Source organism: Gallinula chloropus (genome assembly GCF_964237585.1).
Source record: "Gallinula chloropus genome assembly, chromosome: Z".
NCBI classification, from domain to species: Eukaryota; Metazoa; Chordata; class Aves; order Gruiformes; family Rallidae; genus Gallinula; species Gallinula chloropus.
In genome coordinates this window covers 72,975,416-72,997,625 of record NC_140089.1, presented here as the reverse complement: position 1 = coordinate 72,997,625, position 22,210 = coordinate 72,975,416, and the positions used below count along the sequence as shown (strand labels likewise).

The 22,210-nt window shown below is 40.9% G+C and overlaps 1 protein-coding gene across 1 annotated transcript; it reads left to right on the top strand.

The window, feature by feature from the left end:
• Positions 1-501: 501 nt before the first annotated feature.
• Positions 502-5,050, top strand: MRPS30 (mitochondrial ribosomal protein S30; the record flags this gene model as incomplete). Its single annotated transcript, XM_084278015.1, has 5 exons — positions 502-1,156; positions 1,400-1,545; positions 2,540-2,642; positions 3,130-3,306; positions 4,591-5,050. The coding sequence occupies 5 exons, from the start codon at positions 502-504 to the stop codon at positions 4,857-4,859; spliced, it is 1,350 nt and encodes a 449-aa protein (XP_084134141.1). The 3' UTR covers positions 4,860-5,050.
• Between the last annotated feature and the right edge of the window lie 17,160 nt (positions 5,051-22,210).

Below are 22,210 nucleotides of genomic sequence, written 5' to 3'. Positions count from 1 at the left end.
CTGTCTTTCACACGAGCAGGACGGGGGGCAACAACCATTTCCTTTAGCTGAGCTCATGGGAAACGGGCTCATTCTTCGTCAATGAGAGCTGACACGGGCGCCACGCAGTCTGAGATGCGGGCGCGCCTCTGAAGTAGGGACCGGTACGGAGAACAAAGGCACCGCACGCCCCCCTCCCCAAAGCCGCCGCGCCCAGCGCCCGGGAAACGAGGCGAGCGCAGAGCGGCACTTCCTGGAGGCCTCCCGCTGTGCATCCTGGGAGCTGTAGTTCACGCCCCCGCAGAAGCAGCGTCTCACAACCAGAGCGCATGTGCAGCAGCTGCGCGACGCCGCGGGGGAAGTGCCGTGCCCAAAAGGCTCCGCCCAAGCCTATCCCGGCAGCGCTCTCTCTCTCGGGGAAGCTTGCCGATTGGGTGGTCGGCTTGTTCACGTGGTTCCTAGAAGCTAATCAGGCTTTCCGGTTGCCGGACCCCGCCTGCCGACTGTCTCGTTCTCTGCGAAATGGCGGCGTTCAGGGGACGGCGGCTGCTCTGGCCTGGCCGGTGTTGGTTCTCGCAGACGGAGTCCGCTGTCCCCTCGCAGGCCCCCGACTCGCTGTATCCGCCTATAGTGGCTTCCGCCACAGCGAAGAGCAAAGCGGCCAGGCGGCGGCGCCTGGAGCATTTCCACCAGCGGGTGCACGCGGCGGCCTCTATCGAGGAGAAGCTGCGGCTCTATGGGCAGCTGCAGCGGCCCAAGTACATGGTGTACCCGCAGACCTTCGCCCTCAACGCCGACCGCTGGTACCGGAGCTTCACCAAGACCGTCTTCGTGCCGGGACTGCCCCCGAGAGCGGCGCCGGAGGCCGCGAAAGCCCCGGAAGGCGCGGCGGAAGTGGCACCCGAGGCCGCTAAAGCCCCGGAGCCGGGAGCGACTGTGCCGGGAGCTTCGAAAACCCCTGAGCCCGCGGCGGAAGCGGCACCGCTTCTGGATATGGGGGAGCTGCGCTCCCTCGCCTGCGACGCTCTCCTGCAGGAGAGTTTTTACCAGAAGAAGAAGCGGCCGTTTCTCTACCGCGATCAGGATCACACCCCTGGCCCCTTCCTTACGCAGCTCGTCTCCACCCTCGCCGCCTTCCTGTGCGGTCGCAACCCGCTGCTGGCTGCCTCCTCCCTTGGTGCGGAATGGGAATGGGAATGGGAGGGAGAGGGAGGTAGGAGCCCTTGAGCGGTGAGGCCGGCCCGTGAACCTGGTGGGAGTGTCGGTGGGGTAGCCGAGTTCTTCAGACCATCACTAATAATGTGTCTTCATTGTCCCAAATGGGGCGGGTGGATTTTTATTTTTATTCTTTACTGCAGACTTAGGGTGGCTTTAAATGCAAAAGGATGATCTTTGTTTCTTTCTATCTGTCCTGTTTCAGATTTAAAACCTGAAGTAAACTATTACTGGCATCATGGCGAGGAGGTCATTGTTCATGGACATCGAAAAGGAAGAGTGGATCCTGTGCGATTTCAGATAGATGATAACCCACACCTCCAGATTCGTGTACCAAAGCAACTTCCAGAGGTGTGGATATTTTCAACATCAAGTTAATCAGATCCATTTTCACTTATGTTTTTCACACTGGAACCATGCAGTAGGTAGTACATGAAGGACCTGGTTAGTCGGGCAGGTAGCACCTTTGTGCATTTTTCAAGTCTTAATGCCTTTACTGCCTTCTTGTGGTAACTGGTCTGTAGATACTGAGTTGGTCTACTGAACTTTTGGTCATGCTTGTACTTTAGCTAAAATGCATATTATTACACCTCATTAAATGGGAGGTTTTTAAATTATGCTTATAAGTTATTTTATGCTTGTGTCCACAAGTATAATTGTGCTGTGAGATGTTCTGTCAGCGGAGAAGAATAAGAAAGAAAAGTGGGCTCTGTTACCCGTTAGTAGTGCTTAATAGTTGTTTTCTTGAATGTCCACTTTCCTGGAAGCCAATTCAGTATTCTAACCTTTCTCTTGTAGGTTTATGCAGTGGTAATTGTGTAGCCAACAAGGGTCTCTGTTGCCCACCACAAACACAAAAGTGCTGCACAGTTTCTGTAAATGCTGAACATTTACTGCTAACTTGTTTGTACAGTTTGTTTAGGTTAATAGCAGTAGATGTTCCAAACTCTGGCATTTTGAAAGAACTCTCAAGGTAATTGAAATTTTTACATAACGTGGAACTCTGACTACCTGTGAACTAATTTGAACCAGCAGAGTTTATTGACTACTGCTGGAAATGTTCTTGCTTATCTACAGAAGCAGATGGTGTTTTTGAAGGTAATACCAACTGGCAGCTTTAACACCATTTCACACAGTGGTTTTTTGTATATTGCAGAAAATTCAGACATCAGTATAACATGCATGTGCTTGTGACAAGCAAAAGAGTTCCATTGCCAAAAAATTAACTTCACTTAAAGTTATAGTCTGTGTGAGCAAAACTTCCACCTTCCTGCTGCCTGACCAGAAGGCAGCATGTTGTGTGAGGCCTGATGTCACGGCTTTTCTTTATTCTACTTCTTTCAAGATTGTACCGCTGGAATCAGATCTTGGAGAGGTTCCTGTTATTGACCACAAGCCATCCAAACTGCCATTGTTCAAAAGGCAATATGAAAACAAGGTATTTATAGGTAAGAGTTTCTAGACATGAAATAGTAACTGCTTTTGGGGGGTAAAAAATCACCAACCAAAAATCAACCCCCCCCCCCCTCCACACGCAGAGGTGTGACTTTATATTGTATATGACTATACTATATACGGTGTATAACTATGTTTTATATATATATATATATACACAGTATTTAAATCTCTATTGAGGTTTCATGTCAGTTAGGCAGTGGGGAGTAGCATCTTCCTGCATGTATTGTACTTGTGGGTCCAGAGTTGCTTGTAGGGTTTGCATAAAAAATGGGCAAAAACTGGCTTTGAGTTTTGATAGATCTACACAGAGACATTTTAGTATGTGGACTCTTGCCTTTTGAAGTTGGCAAAGCTCCATCCTCCCCCAAAAACAGAGGAATCTGTATACAGACTCCAGTAGAGGTTCTGACCTGTTGTATGTGTGGTTGTGCATAAATCACCTCTGACCTTTTTTTTTTTTTCTCTTTTTGGGAACAGGATCAAAGGTAGCAGATCCATGCTGTTATGGACACACCCAGTTTCATCTTATTCCTGATAAACTGAAACGAGAGAGATTTCTGAGAATGAATCTTGAGGATCAGATTGAAGTTGTTTATCGAGCTAATGGCATTGCGAGTCTCTTTGCCTGGACAGCAGCACAAGCAATGTATCAAGGTGAGACAGTCAAATTCTTCCTCATCATGAGTGCCTGTGCTAACGTTCTCTACCTTTTTCATCCTACCACCTTTTTTTTATGCTCTTTGTTCTGAGGACCATCTTTTTAAGTAGGTTTTTCAGAATCTAATGGAAGAAGCAAACCTTGTACAAGGGAGTTAGTTAAGAATTTGATTTCGGAAGAATTAATTACCCATGAATCCTACGTTCACTTGATTGATCCATATTTATTATGGGGAAAGGTGGTAGATAGTTTATTTTTTATTTTTATTTCTGAACCAACTGTTTCTTAGCCCCTTGTTTCAGAAATGTCAATTCTAGGAAACTACAGTAAGAGAAAGAAAAATGTTAGCAGCCTTACTTTATCACCTATGTTTAAAAATCCCAGAATACCTGGATGGACAGACCAGATAAGACTTCTGTTTATTCACATAAATACTGTTATATAGTGTTACTAGAAGATACCTGCTGGCTTGTAGTTCGTTCTGAAAAAATACATGGAAGAAAATCCTTACTGGCTCTCAGTAATTATTTTTTGTTGTGTGTGTAATGGTATGTTAGAAACCTTGACTTTTTTGTGGACATAAAACATTGAAGTTAAGTTTTGACTTAAAAGCTGGCTACAGTTCTAAGCACACTATGAGTTACAAGGACAGTATTATTCAAATCTATTAAGTTTCTTCTTTTTTTGGTAACAGTTTAACAGTTTGTAACAGTGTTCTTTGCACATGATACCAAATACCTTTAAAGAATATTACCGTGTGTGCAAACACACGTAAATATATAAAGAATTTAAAAGACTGTTAATGCTCAGAAGGAGTTGTTTGAAGAAGTATAGTTACTGATAGTGTTCTTGGTGGTGTCTGTCTGATTACTGTAGTCATGCTGATACATTACACTTGCATCTGTCATGAAGCAGAAGTTCACAGCCCTAGGAGGAGCCTCGAACAGTTGAAGGATTTCCTGTCAGGTCACTTGCATGACTTGTGTGCAGGGCAATTCTGAGAAGTCACTTGGCTGGTCAGTGTTGAGTTTCTATCAGTCAGTGATAGGGGAATATAAATATGCCACCATGTCCCTGATCTTGGAAATACCCATAACTAGTGTTTCTGTTCTAGTTAGTCTGTATGAAGAATGCTTGTGTTGCTAGGGCAGAGGGGTCTCTTTATCCTACTGAGCCACAGCAGCAGTTCACAGTGGTTTTTTGTATTTCAGAATTAGGATTTAGATGTGTGTGCTGATAGGGATTTTGAGCCCTGTGTAATTAGTGTTGTTTTTTTATAGGATTCTGGAATGAAGCAGATGTCACCCGTCCTTTTGTATCGCAGGCAGTAGTGACTGATGGAAAATATTTTGCTTTCTTTTGTTACCAGCTAAATACTTTAGCACTGACTGCAGAAACAATTCAGAATAATCCTCGGAAGAACATTTGTTGGGGTACAGAGAGTAAGCCATTGTATGATGTTGTAGAAGATGGTGATGTGAAAGGATTTAATGATGAAATTCTGTTTGATTTGGTTCGTTTTCTGTTAAACAGACCAAAAGAGTTGTAAATCATTAAAGTATTCCTCTTTATGTGCCTAAACTTCATTGTAACTCTATGAAGCATGGGCTGGAATACACCTTGTTATTAGTCAAGTATTGGTCTAGCAAACACTATGTACATCTTCTATGATATTTGGGCCTTATGGCTTTATTTTAAGTGTATGATACTGTATACTGAAAAATAAATACCTAGAATACCTTAATGTCTTTTCGTGGTTTTTTTTGCACCAATTCAAAATGATGTGAATCCTTTATTTCAGGAGATCCATAGCTCTGTGTTGAATTATCACAGCCAAGTATGAATTTTTATGACAGTCTGATGACATCATTTGGTAATTGCTGTCCCAATAGCCAAGATTAATGAAAAATTTCTAATTTTATGCCTGAAAATAAGCTAGTTGTCCTACGTGCTTACTCTTTTCAAAGAAACAGTGAGTTCAGAATAAAAAGTTTCTTAAAAATGATAGGTTGGCAATTCAGTTACACAGAAAGGTAATTTTTGAGCAGTTGTATAAGCACAATAAAACTTGTTTCCAAAGATTTTATTATGCATGTTCATGCACCTTTTTAAGCTGTTACCTCAGGAACTATAGAGAAAGCTTGCAAATGCATTTGGAGTCTACAGTTTTCCCCCCAGTTTGGGACCTTGATTTCAGCTGTAAGCATCTTGGTGTTGCTGATATTCCGATGTATTGCATCTGGTTTCAGTAAACCTAAGCTGTGCCCAAACTAGGACTAGGTGCTCTTGATGAATAAGATACCAGACGTAAGGTCTGTTAGGAATATTTCCTTAGCACTGAAGTGTATCTGGTTTTGAGGCAATTAAGTGCCTAGAATTTTACATAGTTCTGTACCCTACAGCTGACCTGTTAAGAGTTTTCAGGCTTTCTTGTTAAGGGTCAAATAGTTTTTAGGGAATGCCGAATCATTCATGACTCTTGTTGAAATACTTGCCTGCAAATTCATCAGCCTGAGCAACTGGCAATTCTGCTTACAGTTGTAAACTGCTAGTGAGAGAAGAGCTACTTGTTGAGTCGTCTTTGGCACTTTGCTTTGTTGGAATGAACTAGAGTTGCCATTTTCTCCACCAGCAGGTAAGTAAGTAATCCAGGTAAGTAAGATACATGTGAACATTGCACTCTTAGTGATGCTTGAGCATTACCACTTCTGTTCACTGCCAATTTTTGGTTTAAACAAATGCTCCATGTAGGAACAGAAGATTATCAGCACACCTACCCAGCAGTTTAAGAATGACATGTGATCTAGCTTAAAAGCAAGTGTTTTCTGGTGTAAGAAAGGGACAATACAATAAGAATGGAAGGATATTAAACCCAGTTGGGTATTCTGACCCTGTAGACAGCCTTTACAGTTGGTGTAATATGGTATTACCTTCAGCTTGAAACTACAAACTGTGTACAGGTAGTGGCTGTGGAATGATGACATGTAAAGTCAAGAAACTACTGCTGCTCCCAGGGGAGAAAAACCAATTTTCTGTGATTCAGTCTTTGTCCTGAGGTTTCAACTGTAGTTAAGCAAGATCAGTGAATGACTCTTTTTTTTTTTTTTTTTTTTTTTCCTTAGTGCAGCTTTACTGTTGACTGAAGTGTCACTGTGGATGTGTAACCTAGTAGAAGAACCCAAACTGAAGCAGGCTAGTAAAGGAAGGCTTATAACTAATTTATAATTGCAATAAACCAACTTCAGCTTTCTGCAGCTGTGGGAAGGCAAGGGGATACCTTGGAAAAGCAGTGGGTGGCACTGTTTTACTTTCTGAAGAAAAGTCTGATGGGCTTTGTCTTTTTTTATCACTTGCTGGCAAAATTGAAGCTTCATAGTATATGTAGTTTTTATAGCAATTTTTCATCTTGTACTCATCTATTTGGGGTGTTTAATGCTGCCTTACAATGATAGAGTCAAAAGAAAGCTCTTACTTTATTTAAAGACTATAGAGGTACCAAATGTTTAAAATTAGAAAACTTAGACACCCCAGCATTCCTGTTATTTAGCTTTGCTTGGAAAAACCCTCCTATCATTCTAGTCCTTCAGGTCTCAGAGCATTGTTCTTTAGCAATCTATTTTGTTGAATCTGCTCTTAAAAAAACCCAACAATCCCACCCAAAACCCAGAGAAAGGCAGTTCAAAGAACACAGGATGGAAGTTTCTCAAATTTGCGTCCTTTTTACTTTATTAATTTCTGCTTAGGCCTATTGGACCATGTCACGAGGGAACATAAGGCAAAATCTAAATACAAGATTTGTTTTTACATAATGAGGCAAGTATTATTTTCTAGTACTGAATTGCTTTACTTAAAACTTGTATTGCTTTCAGGTGAATGACTGATCTTCAAAATTCTACCTGTGCAGTTGTTTGAGACTGCAAGTGGTGACCTGGAATAGAACTGCTTAAGTAGCATTCTCAAAATTGAAGTGGAAAGGAGATGGGAAAACTCTGAAACTTTCTTACGTCTGTATAGGGTCAGCATTACACCAAGCTGTTGGGGGAGATATTTCTGCTGTCTGAAACAGAACTAGCGTTAACATTTAAAGCATCTGCTTGATAGTGCAGAAGTCTCTCCTGCTATGTTTTCTGTACTGGTGTTTTCTGTCATTGGATAAGGCACCTGCTCCTTTTATCTCAGAAACAGATGAAGCCTTCCTTGTTCTGGAGCTCCATCGAAGGGTGGTATTTTTCTTTCCCTGGGGCAAGAGCAACTTTTGGACTCAACTATCAGTGAGATAGTGTGGTCACAATTTGGCATACTGGCTCTGTAGAGACCATGCATACTGGCAGTGTCTCTCTGATGGAAGCAATTAAAATGGCTTTCCAGTGCATGAGGAATCCTCAAGCAGTAGTATAGCCAGAGTGCACTGAAGACCTGTGAAGTTTGCATTGAGTTAACACAAAGCCTGGTCAGGTATGAAAGAATAATGCTGTGTGAGTGAAAACTGAGTCTGGTTACCATAGTCCTAAGAAAGCCTGCAAAAGAGATTATGTAAGAACTGCTTTTTCATGGAGAAGAAAGCCATCATGTGGGTGGAAATTTCAAAGTAAATGGACTTGACAAATGGGTAGAAGTGTCAAAGCAAATGGAACGTCAACAATCTGACAATGAAGACCATGAGCTAAATCAGCAATGAAAAACTTGAGGTTGCAAACAGTATGTGACTGCATACATTTTACTCTAGTAGTGTACCAGAAGCCCACTAAGGTGAGACCTAAAAGAAATACAATTCGAGGATCCTGAAAAAACATGAATTAGAAATTTATGTTTCACAATTAATATGAAGCCCTTGGTGCCTGGGACCAAGAAACAGCATTGAGACAGTGGGTTTTTTGGGTTCAGCTTGGTGGGGTTTTTTGTTTGTTTGTTTGGGTTTTTTCCCAAATTTTCTGTTTTCCTACAGAGTGTCATTCCTACCACAAGCAATGAAGCCAGTCATAAAGCAAAGCAAATCCCTGACAAAGATAAGGCAGGTAATTGAGAAAAGGCAGGTAATTGCTAAGGAAGCATTGTGCCCGTGATTCTAGTACTGAAACTTACTTTGGTATTTAATAAGTTCACAAACAATCCTAAGTTAGGTGGGAATGTTGATCTGCTCAGGGTAGGAAGGCCCTAGAAAGGGATCTGGTTAGCCCAGTGGCATGAGGTTCCACAAAGCCAAGTGCTGGGTTTTGCACTTGGGTCACAATAACCCCAAACAGTGTGCAGGCTTGGGGCAGAGTGGCTGGAACGCTGCCTGGCAGAGAAGGACCTAGGGGTGTTGTTTGACACCTGGCTAAACAGGAGCCAGCAGTGTGCCCAGGTAGCCAAGAAGGCCACAGTATCCTGGCCTGTATTGACTAGTATGGTGAGTAGGACTAGGGAAGTGATTGTTCTCCTGTGCTCAGTGCTGCTGAGGCAGCACCTTGAATGCTGTGTTCAGTTTTGGGTCCCTCACTGCAGAAAAAAACATGGAGGAGCTGGACTGTGTCCAGAGAAGGGTGACAAGGCTGGTGAGGGGACCGGGGAATAAATGTTATGAGGAACAGTGGAGGGAACTGGGTTGTTCAGTCTGGAGTAAAAGAGGTTGAGGGGAGACCCAATTGCTCTCTACAACTACCTGAAAGGAAGTTGTGGAGAAATGGGGGCTGACCTTTTCTCCCTAGTGACAGGTGATAGGACAAGAGGAAATGGCGTCAAGTTACACCAGGGGAAGTTTAGATTGGATATTAGGAAAAGCTTCTTCATTACACACACATCGGAATGTGCTGTCCAGGGAAGTGGTGGAGTCTCCATCCTTGGAGGTATTTACAAGACAGTTAGCTGTGGTGCTTGGGCACAAGGTTTAGTAGTGAATTCCAGGTTAGTGTGATGGTTGAACTTGCTGATCTAAAGGGTTCCTTCCAAACAAAAAATGTCTATGATTCCTGGGTAATAGTAGTGATAGAGTGGAATCCCACAATGGGTCTGAGATTAGTGTGGGAAACCATGTAACTGTTCCCCTTCTTTTGCTCAGGAACTCAGGGGGGACTTCTGGCAGGGCTGCTGATCCTGTGACTGGTTCACTACAGGAAAGGTTCCAGGTAGTATTAAAGCAGCCTATCCTGTTGTGATTGTGGAATTCCTGGACCATGAACAGTTGGAGGATGTTAGGAAATGGAGGTCTGTAACTGTTACAGGGATTGTGCTGCAGCCATTCTGTAGTATACTGACAAATTATGTAGTTTACCTGGTAAATACATGGCAATATAAATGTTTAGAACTGATTTACCTGGAAGACTTGGTAGTCCCACATCTAGCAATAGGCTAAGAAGAATTTCAAGCTACAAGAAATTAATAGTTGGACACTACTAATGCATTTATGAATGCATGTTGTGATGTGAAAGGAGGAAACTATGAACATCACTATATCGTCCTGAAGAAGTTTGGAATTAAAGGCATTATTTGCATCTACTTCAGAATTAAGGCAGCCTAAAGACTGATAACTAACCCGTTTATCCTGAAGCTGGAGTTTGAAGATGTGAGATTAACCATTGTTACCTCAGCTTCAAAGACACCTGCGTGGGCCACTTGCCACCAGTAACAGATGCCCTATGAGGAGTTTATTTGCAGTCTTTTAAAAAAATCCTTGAAGAATGCAAGGAGGTAGAAGGACACTTGACATGCTTTTTTATGTCTCTGCAGGACCCAAGTGCAATCTAGTTTATGCTATTGAAAGAATATATAGATCTTCCAGACAGGACAGACAGCTTTATGGTGTCTGCTCAGCTGTATTGACCTGTAACTGTCTGCAGTAATTTTAAATCTATACTCTTTTTTTTTTTCCTACATAATTTGAAGATTCTGTCTTTAGCTGAAATATTCTTTGAGTGAACATTCATTATTTCTTCTTGGTCTTTAATAACTGTAGATCAATTTATTGAACTACATCTGCTGCTACAGTATCTTTTCTGTATTACCTTTCTAATTCCTAGTAATTCATGCTTGATTTTTTTTTTACTTGTATAGCATGAGGAGTTTATCCTCATGTGTCTCTTCTAAAGTAAATCTTTCTTCCATTTCTTTCTTTTTCGCTTTCACTATTCCTTTGACCTGTAATCAACTTAAAACGCTTTATGATTGCTCTCAAGGACACAAGACAGGATTGTTTTCACTGGTGGAAGGTGTAGCTCCTAACACAAGAGTGTCTACACTGTAAATGTGCATGCTTTTGTCAGTCAGATATCCTAGAGCAGGTTTGAATTTCAACCTGTAAAGGCTTTTTATTTGGTTGTTTCTTTTTGCTTTTTGTTTGGTGGGGTTTTTTTTAAAAAAGCAGTTTCTGCACCAGCACAGTTCGTTAGGTAATTGAAGGTGATCAGGATTTGGAATGTTAAAACTCAAGTTCTGATATTGTTTTGCCTGGAGAAGAGAAGACTCAGGAGGCATCTTATCAATGTGTATAAATACCCAATGGGAAATAGTGAAAAAGATTTGGCTAGGCTTATATCAGTGGTATATTATCAGTGGCTTGTATCAGTGAAAGGGCTAGAGGAAATGGCAAGACACAGGAAATTCTACTTAAACATAATGATAATGTTAATTAGTTTATTACTATAATGGCAGTTGTTCATTGGAACAGATTCCTCAGAGAGGGATGGGGAGTTTATATCTTTGGAAAGCCAGACTGGTCAGTTCTAGTCAACCTGCTCTGGGGTTACCCTGCCCTGAGCAGGGTGGATGGACTAGACAAGATGTGCCTTCCAACCTTAACCACTATACAGTTCTCTGAAAATAAATTAGTGGTCAACATGTAGAAGAGACACTATAAAAGTGTAGGAGGAAAACGTGTGGAGATTTGGGTAAACAGTGGACATTGTCACCATCCATGTTTGTGCACTAAATCAGCATAGATGAATTTTACATGATAAGCAGCTGCAAGTGGCTTCAGCAGAAGAGAAGACCCTTATATTACACCTTCCTTTCTTGGCAGAGTACTGACACTCTGAATGCAGTTAAGGCTATACACTGAATTGTTGTATCTCCTAGTTTATCTCAAAGCAGGTTTGCCTCTGAGCTTCCTATCAATGTAGTAATTCCTTACATACCATCTCTTATATGTCCAAATGTCTCCTTCCTTCCAGAAGCCAACAGGAGGCAGTGGTGATTCAGCCTGTGTTGTCTGTAAGTGAATGTAAGGGTTCATTCTGTATATAAGCACGGATAGCAAATTCAAACATTTCCTGGACCTCCCAATGGTAACTGCTAGAGAAGTACTCCATTAATAGTTTCTGAAGCCATTTAATGTTTTACCTGTGTGAATGAGCTACTCTAATCCATTTACTGTTAAGAAGCTCATGTCAAATGCTTCACTGTTTTTTTAACAGGGCAGATATGCCAACATAAACTCTTTGGGAAATCCTCTGTGGGTACACAGACAGAACTTGCCATGTAAATCTTCTCAAGTTGATAAGAAAAGTGAAGAATGATGGGGGAAAAAGCAGTGGAACAGTAAAGCCTGCTTCCTAAAGAAGTTATACAAAAGCATAAGGATAAAATTTGAGTAAAGATAAGAACCAAACTCTTTGGTACGTTAATAAGATTTAGGGTTGTAACTGTACTTATACAAGGGATTTGCACTGTTAGATGACTTTATAGTTTTCAAAGTAAAACAAACTGTAATTTGATTTTCTTTCTTATTAGCATGTTACTCTTGATGAACATCTTTTGGGACTGCATACTTAAAAAAACCCTTTACATTAATGTTGCAATTAGGCGGGTTCCCATTAGGAGTTTTGGAAGTATTTAAACAAGTTAGATGCCTAAATTCTAATAATTTTAATGGAATTTTAATTTAAGTTTCTAAGGTACATATTTTGATCATTTTCTTAATGTGCTTCTAAAGGCAATAACCTCCCTTTGCAAATGTTCAGCAAGATTTCATTAAAATACAGATCTAGGCAATAAACCATTCAGCTTTGCTTAGACTGGACAGTACATAACTTATGAAGCGTGCAGCTTTTCACTCTTGTAAGCATAGTATTATGCTGACCCTGAGCTGAATTAGCACATGGCCATCCTGGCATTGAAGAGACGCTAAACAAAATCAACATAATGACCGTGTGTGTGGACATTTGCTCTCTGGAGACATACCTACTAGGCTTTTCTGAAAATGTCATATGTGCAAAAAGAATTATGGCTTAAATAAATTAACTATATTTTTGTTGCAAGCCGTTGTGTCAGACTATGGCATTACCTTGAATCTGTGGGAGGCCGGAAGCAATTGGGACTAAAGTTTAAATGTCAAAAGTGATGTTGCCATTTTACCTTCTGCGTTAAAAGATGTCTAGCAAAGGGCAGGGTGGACTGAAACACCTCAGTGAGTACCACTTGAGCGAAATAATGTAAAGAAACGCTTGGGAAGACAGAAGTCTATCTCCTAAAAGGAGACTACAAGCAAAGAGTACTAGAAGTCAATTGCATATCTTCAGACTAAACAGAAATGTCTTTACAGTAGAGGATAGATGATTTATATGATCTAAAAATTACGCCTTTGGAAAATAGTAGCTAAAAGAACTGTATGGCTCCACTGGCTAGGTATCAATATATTTAATTGATATTGACAATAAATAACAAAGGTGAAGCACCTTTAGATTAGGCATGTCCTTACTAACAGACCTGTGTCCAAAATCCTACTGACATGCGTTAGAGAGGAGACAGACTAAAAGAGAGGTCTGCTAGCAGGTAAGAGTACCTGTTCAGAGATTGGGGCAAGTGTCACAGCATTTGGATGCCACGAGTAAAGGGTATGGGTGGGGACCCTGTTAATTAGGTGAAGGATTGCAAGGGAGTGAGAGTTTTTGTTTCTCCCTTTACCCTTACAGAACCTTCCAGTTTTCTGGGTCTTCCATGGCTCTTGCCATTCTCCTCACTGAGATCACACATCCTTCTTATTGCAAATTCTGGGCAGACTGTTTCATGGCTCTGATCTGTGCATCCTGGATTTCAGCCCAGGTATGATAACCAGGGCAGCAGCCTTCTCTGTGAACCCCACCAGAAGTTGTGTTAGTGATGACAGCTAAGTCTCACAAATACCATAAGGGCCTTCTCCTGTGCTTTTCAAGTATCTTTAAAATTTAGTTGTGTAGATATAGTTGCTGAAGCCTGTTTAAGAGATAGTTAATAGAGAATGGGGACTTGCCTAATGAAAGCACTTTGAGTAAAGCACAGCTGTATGTAGCTTCACCTCTTGTGCGAAGAACAGTTTGGTCCTGCTGAGAATTAATGTAACAGTCCCTGCTGATGATGATTCAAAGACAGGGACAGTTTCAGTCCCACTCTTTCTTCCAGTGATTGTAGCTTTAATTCTTTCTCCACTATAAGTCTTTGCTAGAAGTGTTCTGTAATGCTTGAAATATGATAGTGTGGGAATAGATGCTATATGGATCATTCTGAGCTAGATATCCCAGCCACTGCTGTTCAAAAGAGGACTGGACTGGGCAGTCAAGGTGACTTCCCACAGGCTTTCATGCAAGAATATCTGTATACCTCAGAAAACCAATCACAGTTGTATGTAGAAGATGTAATATTATTTTTAAGAAGCGATAATAGTATCTAATTAACATTATTCTTTGTCTCACCCGCTGGGAGGAATAGCTGCATGGATTTCTACGGAATTTTTTCTTGTTTCAGCTTCTTGTCTCTGCCTGTTACTTCTTTGACATTCCTTTTTTTTTTTTTTTTTTGCCCCTTGGCATCTTCAGCAATATTTGGAGGAGTGGGAATGTGGCATCATAGCATACTGAAAGCTTTCTATCATGTTTGTCAAGAGGGTTACTGAATTTTATTTGGGAAAGTCAAGGGAATTTTTAACTACGTTCAGTGCTTTAAAATCGATGTGCTTAACTCCTGTCTACAAAAATATATTTAATTTCAAATCAGTTTTGAGGTAAACAGTTTCAAAAAATCCTTTAATGTTGCAGTTATTGTTTCCTTTGGAGGGTAGAGTCATTGTGATGGTATATAATGTTGTTAGCAGAAGGGGAGAAGTCATCACAGGAGGAGAGTGAGTGAACAAAAGGAGAACAGTGCTGGAGCTAAAGTCTAAGGGGATGCAATGTAGAAGTCATTGATGGAAGGTTTGTAAGACCCTGAAAGTATTTCCATAGAATTTTCACTGCTAAATTTAATGATTTTCTACAACTTCATAATCACTTTTCCTGGTGTTGCTTAGAATTAACTTCAAAGCTTGCTTGCTGTTGTTTAAATCTGATGCAGATACCTCATCATACATTGCATGGAGAAAAACTGAAGCCTTTTTAATCTCAGATGCTGTACTTTATGCCATGAAAGATTATAACGGAAGATGTGTTGCAGCATGACTTTCATATGAGTACCTAATGGAAGCAAAGCCTTACCCTGAGCAGGAAGAGTGATTTTTCCTTCAAATAAACACCCACTCATTTCACTGTCTTCTGGAGGAAAAGAAAATGTAATGTGAAGTCGAGTAGGAAAGTGCTTATTTTGAGTACAGTAAAGAGAACCAAGGAGCTCGCTTGCAGATGGAGTTTAACCTTATGTTCCTTACTTCACTGTCACTCTTTTTTTACTGGGAAGCTGTTCTGAAAAGCTTGTGCTGCAGTTAATAAAATGCAAATTGCAGTCTCAGTTGCAGTGGTATAAATTTGGAGTTACTCTATTGAGGCTTTTGCTAGAGTAGCAATTGTAATACTTGGCTGCTGTGTATATGAATGTCTGAAGCCTAATAGTTACTGACTTTTGTGAGCCGAAAAAATTCTGGGAATGAAACATACTGCCTTTTGTGTCCAGAAATACCAATGAAGACAAGGGGATTTTTGTACGTACCAGAAGAGTGGGGGTGCATATTTAAGCCAAAAAAAAAAAAAAAAAGAAAAAAGAACAGAACAGAGAACTATAAAGCAAGCTAGATATAAGTGGCAAAATAAACACCCTCCACTAAAAGAGTGCAGAACCATGTCATTCCATACCTAACCATACTTAGAGCTAGCAATTCTTTTACAAATCCGCCCTGTTTGGTTTTTTTTTTTTCCTAACATATTATAAAAGCTATATATGAGAAAATACTTGCTAAACAATGGTTCCTGAAATCTGTGAGTAGCAGCTCTGTGATGTCCATTGTCAAGTAATGGCTTCAGAACCTTGATGCATTTCACAATTTTGTGTGTTTGCAGATGGGGTTGTTCTGTAGACGAGGGGCTGGGACTAGAGGTGGCTGCTGGTTACAGTGGGACTGGAAATAAATATTAACTTAATATTGTTCATGTTTATTTCTGGCTTCTAAAAAGCAGAGGATCTCAGCAGTTTGTGTTTACAATCCTGCACCCCACCTAACACAAGCTTAAAACCCACCCCAACAAGAGAAACCTAAGGAAAAGAATAATATATTAGATATAGCCAACATCAGGTTGAAATTGGCCATTTCCCTTTGTCTTGATCATTAGCATATTCTGTCGCAGGGTCCTTATGAGGAAAGGTTGAAATGAGAACAGAATGGAGTAACACTGAGTTCAACCCTTTCCTTTGAACAACAGGTTGGCCTAGACCACCTTCAGGAGTCCCTTCCAAGCTAAATACTTGGGTTTCTTACTTCTACAAAGAAGAGGAGAGGGAAAGTGATGCTAAATAACTGCTTTCATCAGTGTTACTTCTCAGAAGCTGTAATTTGAAATAATGTAGCTTTTTGATATTTTCTATTTCTTAGTTTATCATGGAATCATGGAATAGTTTGTATTGGAAGCAACCTTAAAGATTATATAGTTCTAGTCGTAAGCTTGCATTGTAGGTATGTTATGGTTTCCTGGAGGATTTATCTGAAGTCATTTCTGCCATAGGACTGTAAAGTTGTGTAAAGCTTTAAGGTGATAACAGTATTTTTAGGTCAAATACACTTTATTGTAATTGGTACTGAATAGTTAAATATTTTTTAATTTACTCATGGAAATTTTTGAAAACTTGTAATGGAAGTTGACCTGTTCAATATGTGCTTGGGGTAAGGATTTGTTCCCTTTAAAAGAAGTTTTAGTCACCCCCTCAGGAAGGAAAACTAATCTTGTGTGATTTAGACAGCCAGTCACGCAAGGGGCATACAGGCAACAACACGGTCCAAAATGCACTTTCTGAAAAGAGCTCCAAGTACTGAAATCATTTGGGATCAGCTTCCGGATGTTTCATAAGCAAAACCAAGGTTTAACTTCACCAAATAAATGCTTCACAATGAATAATGCACCCAGCTGTAGCTGTAAATGCCATTTGCTCAACTGCTTAACTACTCATCCTTTTGACCAAGGTTTATGGTGGTGTGAAATGAAGCTTAAATTTGCAAATATGGAATGTATAGTAAAATTATCCCCTTTTGTGAAATTGAAGGAATAAGCTTCTGATGGGTGTTTATGTACTCTGCTAACAGATTATAAAAGATTAAACGGAAATTTTAATGAAGTGAAAAGCAGCCCTTGCAGCTTCTAACCCTCATGATTAGAGGAGCAGAAGCTAGGGGATTTAGTAGGGTTTAGCAAGATGAGGTTGATGGGGTAGGGAGATTACGACCTGTGATTGGAACCGGTTGCTTGTCTAACTCATGTTTCCTTAGATAATGCATTTAGGGTTCCAGTTCTTTCAAGAACAGTGATGATGAGATGGGCAGAATAAATGTAGTCTTGAAATAGTTTGAGGTCTATTTTTATCAATCAGTAACAAAACACTGAAATCAAAGACAGAATCATAGCATCAAACAGCAAAACAGAAAAATACAGCATTCACATATATGTAAAGGGGCTGATGCAAGCCACAGGCTAATGCAATTTTTTTCTATGCTTCTTGTAACAAAAATCACAGAAAAGAGGCTTAATAGAATGCTTGGGATTATAACCTGAACTCTTCATTATGTTTTAGGTATGTTTCTGTGATAGAAGAGAAACTTCATCTGTAATATGAATTGTACAAATTACTGAAAAGGAAATATTTGGTTTAGTCTTCAAATTATGTACCATATGTATTGTAGGATACCGATCACATTTGAAGAATCTAAAAGGATATTGATAAGCAGCATTCTTAATTACTAATGAAGGAAAGTCAAAAAAGCTTAAGATGTTTCTGCCATGATGAAATTTTTAAAGTGCTGCAGGACCAGGAATGTTGACTACCGAACAGAATTATTGTGCTCCACTTTGTTATATGGGTTATGCCACTCTAAAGTAAACTCGAGTTCTGGGCAAATGTCAGTTTTGCAAATGGACTTGTTTTCTATCATTGTAAAATGCCAGAAATAGCAATGCCACAAAATAACTGGACTTCCTCTTGCATCAGTGGAGCTCCCCATTTTGCTGCAGTCACCAGTTGTCCTGGGCTAAGAGCTCTGTGGATAAATGTTTGACATGGTACTTTTTATTTTCTATTTTAAACCTCCATACTTCCCTGGTGATGGGATGGATGAAATGAGTTTTATGATATCGTGCACTCACAGTATTATACGATTTCCTACCAGGTGCTTGTGCTTTCTTCTCTGAATGACTGCACCTATTGTTTTATGAACTTTATTGTTTCATACTCTGTCTCAGTACAATGTGTGCTTTAAGTTCTAAACAAGAGAAAATATCTATCAAACAGAATCGAGAGAGCCACTTAGGTTTTTACATTTGAAAGAGTCATTACAAACACTTAAAAATCAAAGCATTAGAGTTGAAGCAGATGAATTGCTTTACTCTGGCACATGGAATGGACAGTATGAATCTGTCTGGACAGCTTTAAAACACTACCTTCAAAGTAGTTAGATGCTTTAGGTATCTTTAGATACCTACCTTACTACGCATGTCACTAGAATTCTTGATTCTCAGCTGAATTCATCATAATTTTATATATCATTTGAGCACCTGCCAGCCAAGTACAAAGCTCTCTAACGACATGTGTCCATGAAGGACACTTGGAACCGTATCTAAAACAAAAGCTTCAGAGGTCACCCTCAGCAATTCTCAGACGAGACATTCCCTGGTCTGTCATGTGAAGACTATCCTGGAGAGATGCAATAAAGCAGAAGTCCTGTTCATCTCTCTCCTAGATTCTAGACAGTTTCTTAATCACTGAAATGTAGATTTTGTGGTTTAGCCAGTTAATACTTTTTTAAGCTTGAGGAGGTGAACTTGAGTGATCTACTTCAGAAAAATGAAGCAGTGGCAAAAAGACTTTCCTGGGATAGACATGAAAAGCACCAGTTGGAGCAAGTATATCAGATTTGGTAATGAAGACTGCCTTGCCACAGTCCAATAAATGCACTACTCTCTGAGCCAATAGATACTTGTGATCATTCCCCTTAGTTTTGGAAGGGGGTACCTAATTCCAGGATTGAAGAGACTGATCAACAGCAGATGTTGTCTGGGTAACAGTGGGATCTCCTTATGGCCAGATCATCTTTGTAAGTAACAGCATCCCACACTTTTCCTCATTGTTTCACTCCTGGCTACCTTAGATGGCTTCAAGACATCTAGAGTCGGATTTCTGCTTTTGGTAGACTTAGGCTGAAGCTGTACATCTGAGCACAGCTTTTGAATTAGAAGCTCAGCAATCAGCTAGCCAAATCCCTGTTGTTCCAACTTATACAAAAGCACTGAGAGTCTTGTTTCTAGAACCTGAGACAGCTATATTGTGTTTCCTGGGACCATCTGTAGTGTAAATGTCAAATAATGAATATTAAACTATTCCATATGATAGATATGAAGACTGCTGAAAACACAGTTTTCAAATCTGCTTTTGCAATATTGGAAGAGTGCAAGGTCTACAGCTTAATGCTGGAGGGAGTTAAAGCTCAAGTAATAATTTGTGTTGATTGATATTCTAGTGAATTATTTAGCTATTGACTTTGAAAAAGGAATTGGCTTATGGACTAGGAAAATACTTCATTTTCACTCATCACAGCTGAAAGTTGGCCATGCAACATACAGAAGAAACAAGAAAGTTTACACTAATGGGAACCAGCTTTAGAACTATCCCCCCTTGTCCTATCACTACACATGCTTGTAAACAATCCCTCTCCATCTTTCCTGTAGGCCTTTTCAGGTACTGGAAGGCTGCTCTAAGGTCTCCCTGGAGCCTTCTCTTCTCCAGACTGACTCTGCTCCAGCTTGTCTTCATAGGAGAGGTGCTCCAGCTGTTTGGCCATCTTTGTGACCCTCCTCTGGACTTGCTCCAACAGGTCTGTATCTTTCTTGCACTGGGGAATCCAGAGGTGGATGTGGTACTCCACATGGGGTCTCACAAGAACTGAGTAGAGGGACAGGATCACTTTCTTTGCCCTGATGGTCACAGTGTTTTTGATGCAGTCAAGGATACAGTTGGCTTTCTGAGCTGCAAGCACACAATGCCATCTTATGTTGAGTTTCTCATCAATCATCACCAAGTCCTTCTCCTCAGGGCTGCTCTCAATCCATTCTCTGCACAGCCTGTACTTGTTCTTGGGATTGCATCAACCTATATGCGGGACCTTGCACCTGGCCTTGTTGAACTCCATGTGGTTTGCACAGGCCCACCTCTCAAGTCTATCTGGATGGCATTCTTTCCCTCCAGTGTGTTGACTATACTAGACAGCTGAGGGTGCACTTCATACCACTGTCTGTGCCTCCAAGAAAGATGTTAAACAGTGCTGGTGCCTGTACTGACCCCTGAGAAACAGCATTTATCACTGCTCTCCAGCTATTAAACTGTGTCCCTGTATGTAAAATGCACTTTTTCCATTAATGGTGATCACATCAGCAGCTATGATATTCTCTGGCTTTCGGTCCTGCAAGAATCAGCATGAATTTGTTTACACTGATTTTCAAGATGTCAGAGAGTTACTACAACTACTTCAGCTTTATGTTGGTGCCTGTATATTATATTACCTATCTTTTACAGATGTATGTGGTGAAAAGTCTTTCCATCTATACCTGTTGATGTCACAGTATTATGCTTAAACATTAAAGGTACTAATAAAGTTTGATTCAGTGAAGTTCTCTAGTTTCATATTTCAGTAACTGGTAATAGGATTTGGCACAATTTATTTTGGTTTGTGAATGCTGAAAGGGATATAACTTGCTGTTAAAGATAATAACAAAATAATTTGTGGTCCTGTTTGCTCAAGGCAAAGATGAGGTTACCTCTGTCAACTTCTTTTCTATGAGACAGCTACACTTATAGGATATAATGGTAGGACCAAGTTTTTAGAATAACTCACTGTAAAACTCTGAACAAACTGTTCTGGAGAAGATAATTGACCCTTACGAAGGTTCACCTGTAGAGGTTTCATTTTGTCCCTTTTTATCTTTCTGATCTCTCTCAGAAATTGGCTTTGACTTTGTAAATTAGGTAAGAGTTCAATATTGCTGAAAATGCTGCACCATGTCTCTTTGTTTGGACACTTAAACGTTTTTATTTTGCTGTAACCCTTCCACTGAACCAGATGTGTTCCCAGCATTCTCTGGTTTTGTTGTGAACTTCTATGCAACTCCTGAGAGAAAGATGAGCTATTAATATTATTCCATTCCTTATAATCTGTAAAGTGTAAATGCAACTTTCTTTTGATGTTGCACATCTCAGATTTTTATAGCCCCCATTTTGCCCAGTGAAAGTAGCAGTCCTTTTCCAGGCTGTCTTTTGCCCACTGTGCAACCTCCCTTCTCTTGAGCTGTTTGGCACTTTGTGCAATCTTTCCCCTCTCTTCTCTGGGCTACATATCTGAGCAGCAGACCAAAGTGTCAAAGCACCCCCTTAATATCTCTCATTGTTGCTTTGCTGGTAACAAATCGATACATCTGTGCTCCAATTGTAACATTCTTGTTACGCCATTATTTGGGAACAGCTGTGATAATCGATCACCTCCTGACAACCTGGTGCACCTATGCCTGATTTGTGGCCCAGAAGGTGGGGGGAAACAAAAAAATTACAACTCTGCACAACTGGGGAATGTACCAGAATATGTCCTCATCCGAACTGGGCTGAAGCAGAAAGCACTTGACAATAGTAAATTATCTTGGGCCCTACAAATAGCAATTCTAACCTTATATTTTGCTATACTATTAGTAAATTCTGAACAGATTAAATCATAACCATGTGTACTGGTTTTGCATAGTGGGGTTCTGGTGGGGGAGAGGGCTTCAAGGCAGCTTCTACAAGAAGCATCCAGAAGCTCTCTGCAGGCCCCACAGAGCAAACATCAGCTGGCTTAAGTCTGGACCTACTACTGACCAAGGCCGAGCCCATCAACAATGGTCACAGCTCCTCTGGGAATCACATTTAGGAGAAAAAACCCCACAAACAGCCACTTTTTGCCACCAGAGAAGGGAGTGAGAAGGTGTAAGAAACTGCAGACAACAAAGTCAGTGCAGAAGCAGGGGAAGGATGGGCTCCAGATGCCAGAAAGAAATATTCCCCTGCAGCCCATAAAGAAAACCATGGTAGAGTGGGTGTGTCCCCAACAGCCTGTGCAAGATGATGGGGAACAGAGACCCCATCTGCAGCCCGTGGAGAGGCCCCACACTGGTGTGGGTGGAGACATATGGAAGACACTGTGACCCACATTGGAACATGCTCCTGGCAGGACCTGCAGCCTGTGGAGTGAAAGGCCCACATTGGAGCAGGTTTGATGGGGGGACTTGTGGGTCCATGGGGAACCAGGCTGGAGCAGTCTGGGGCTGGGAGACTGAGATGCATTCTATGATTTATGACTCTCCCCGTAGAAGTGACCCATAGTGGGGCAGTTGGTGAAGAGCTGAAGCCTTGTGGGAAAGGACTCACTTTGGAGCGGTTCATGGAGTACTGTCTCCTATGAGTGGGTTCTCCATGATGGAGCAGGGGAAGAGTGTGAGGAATACCCCCACCCCCTCCACCACTAAC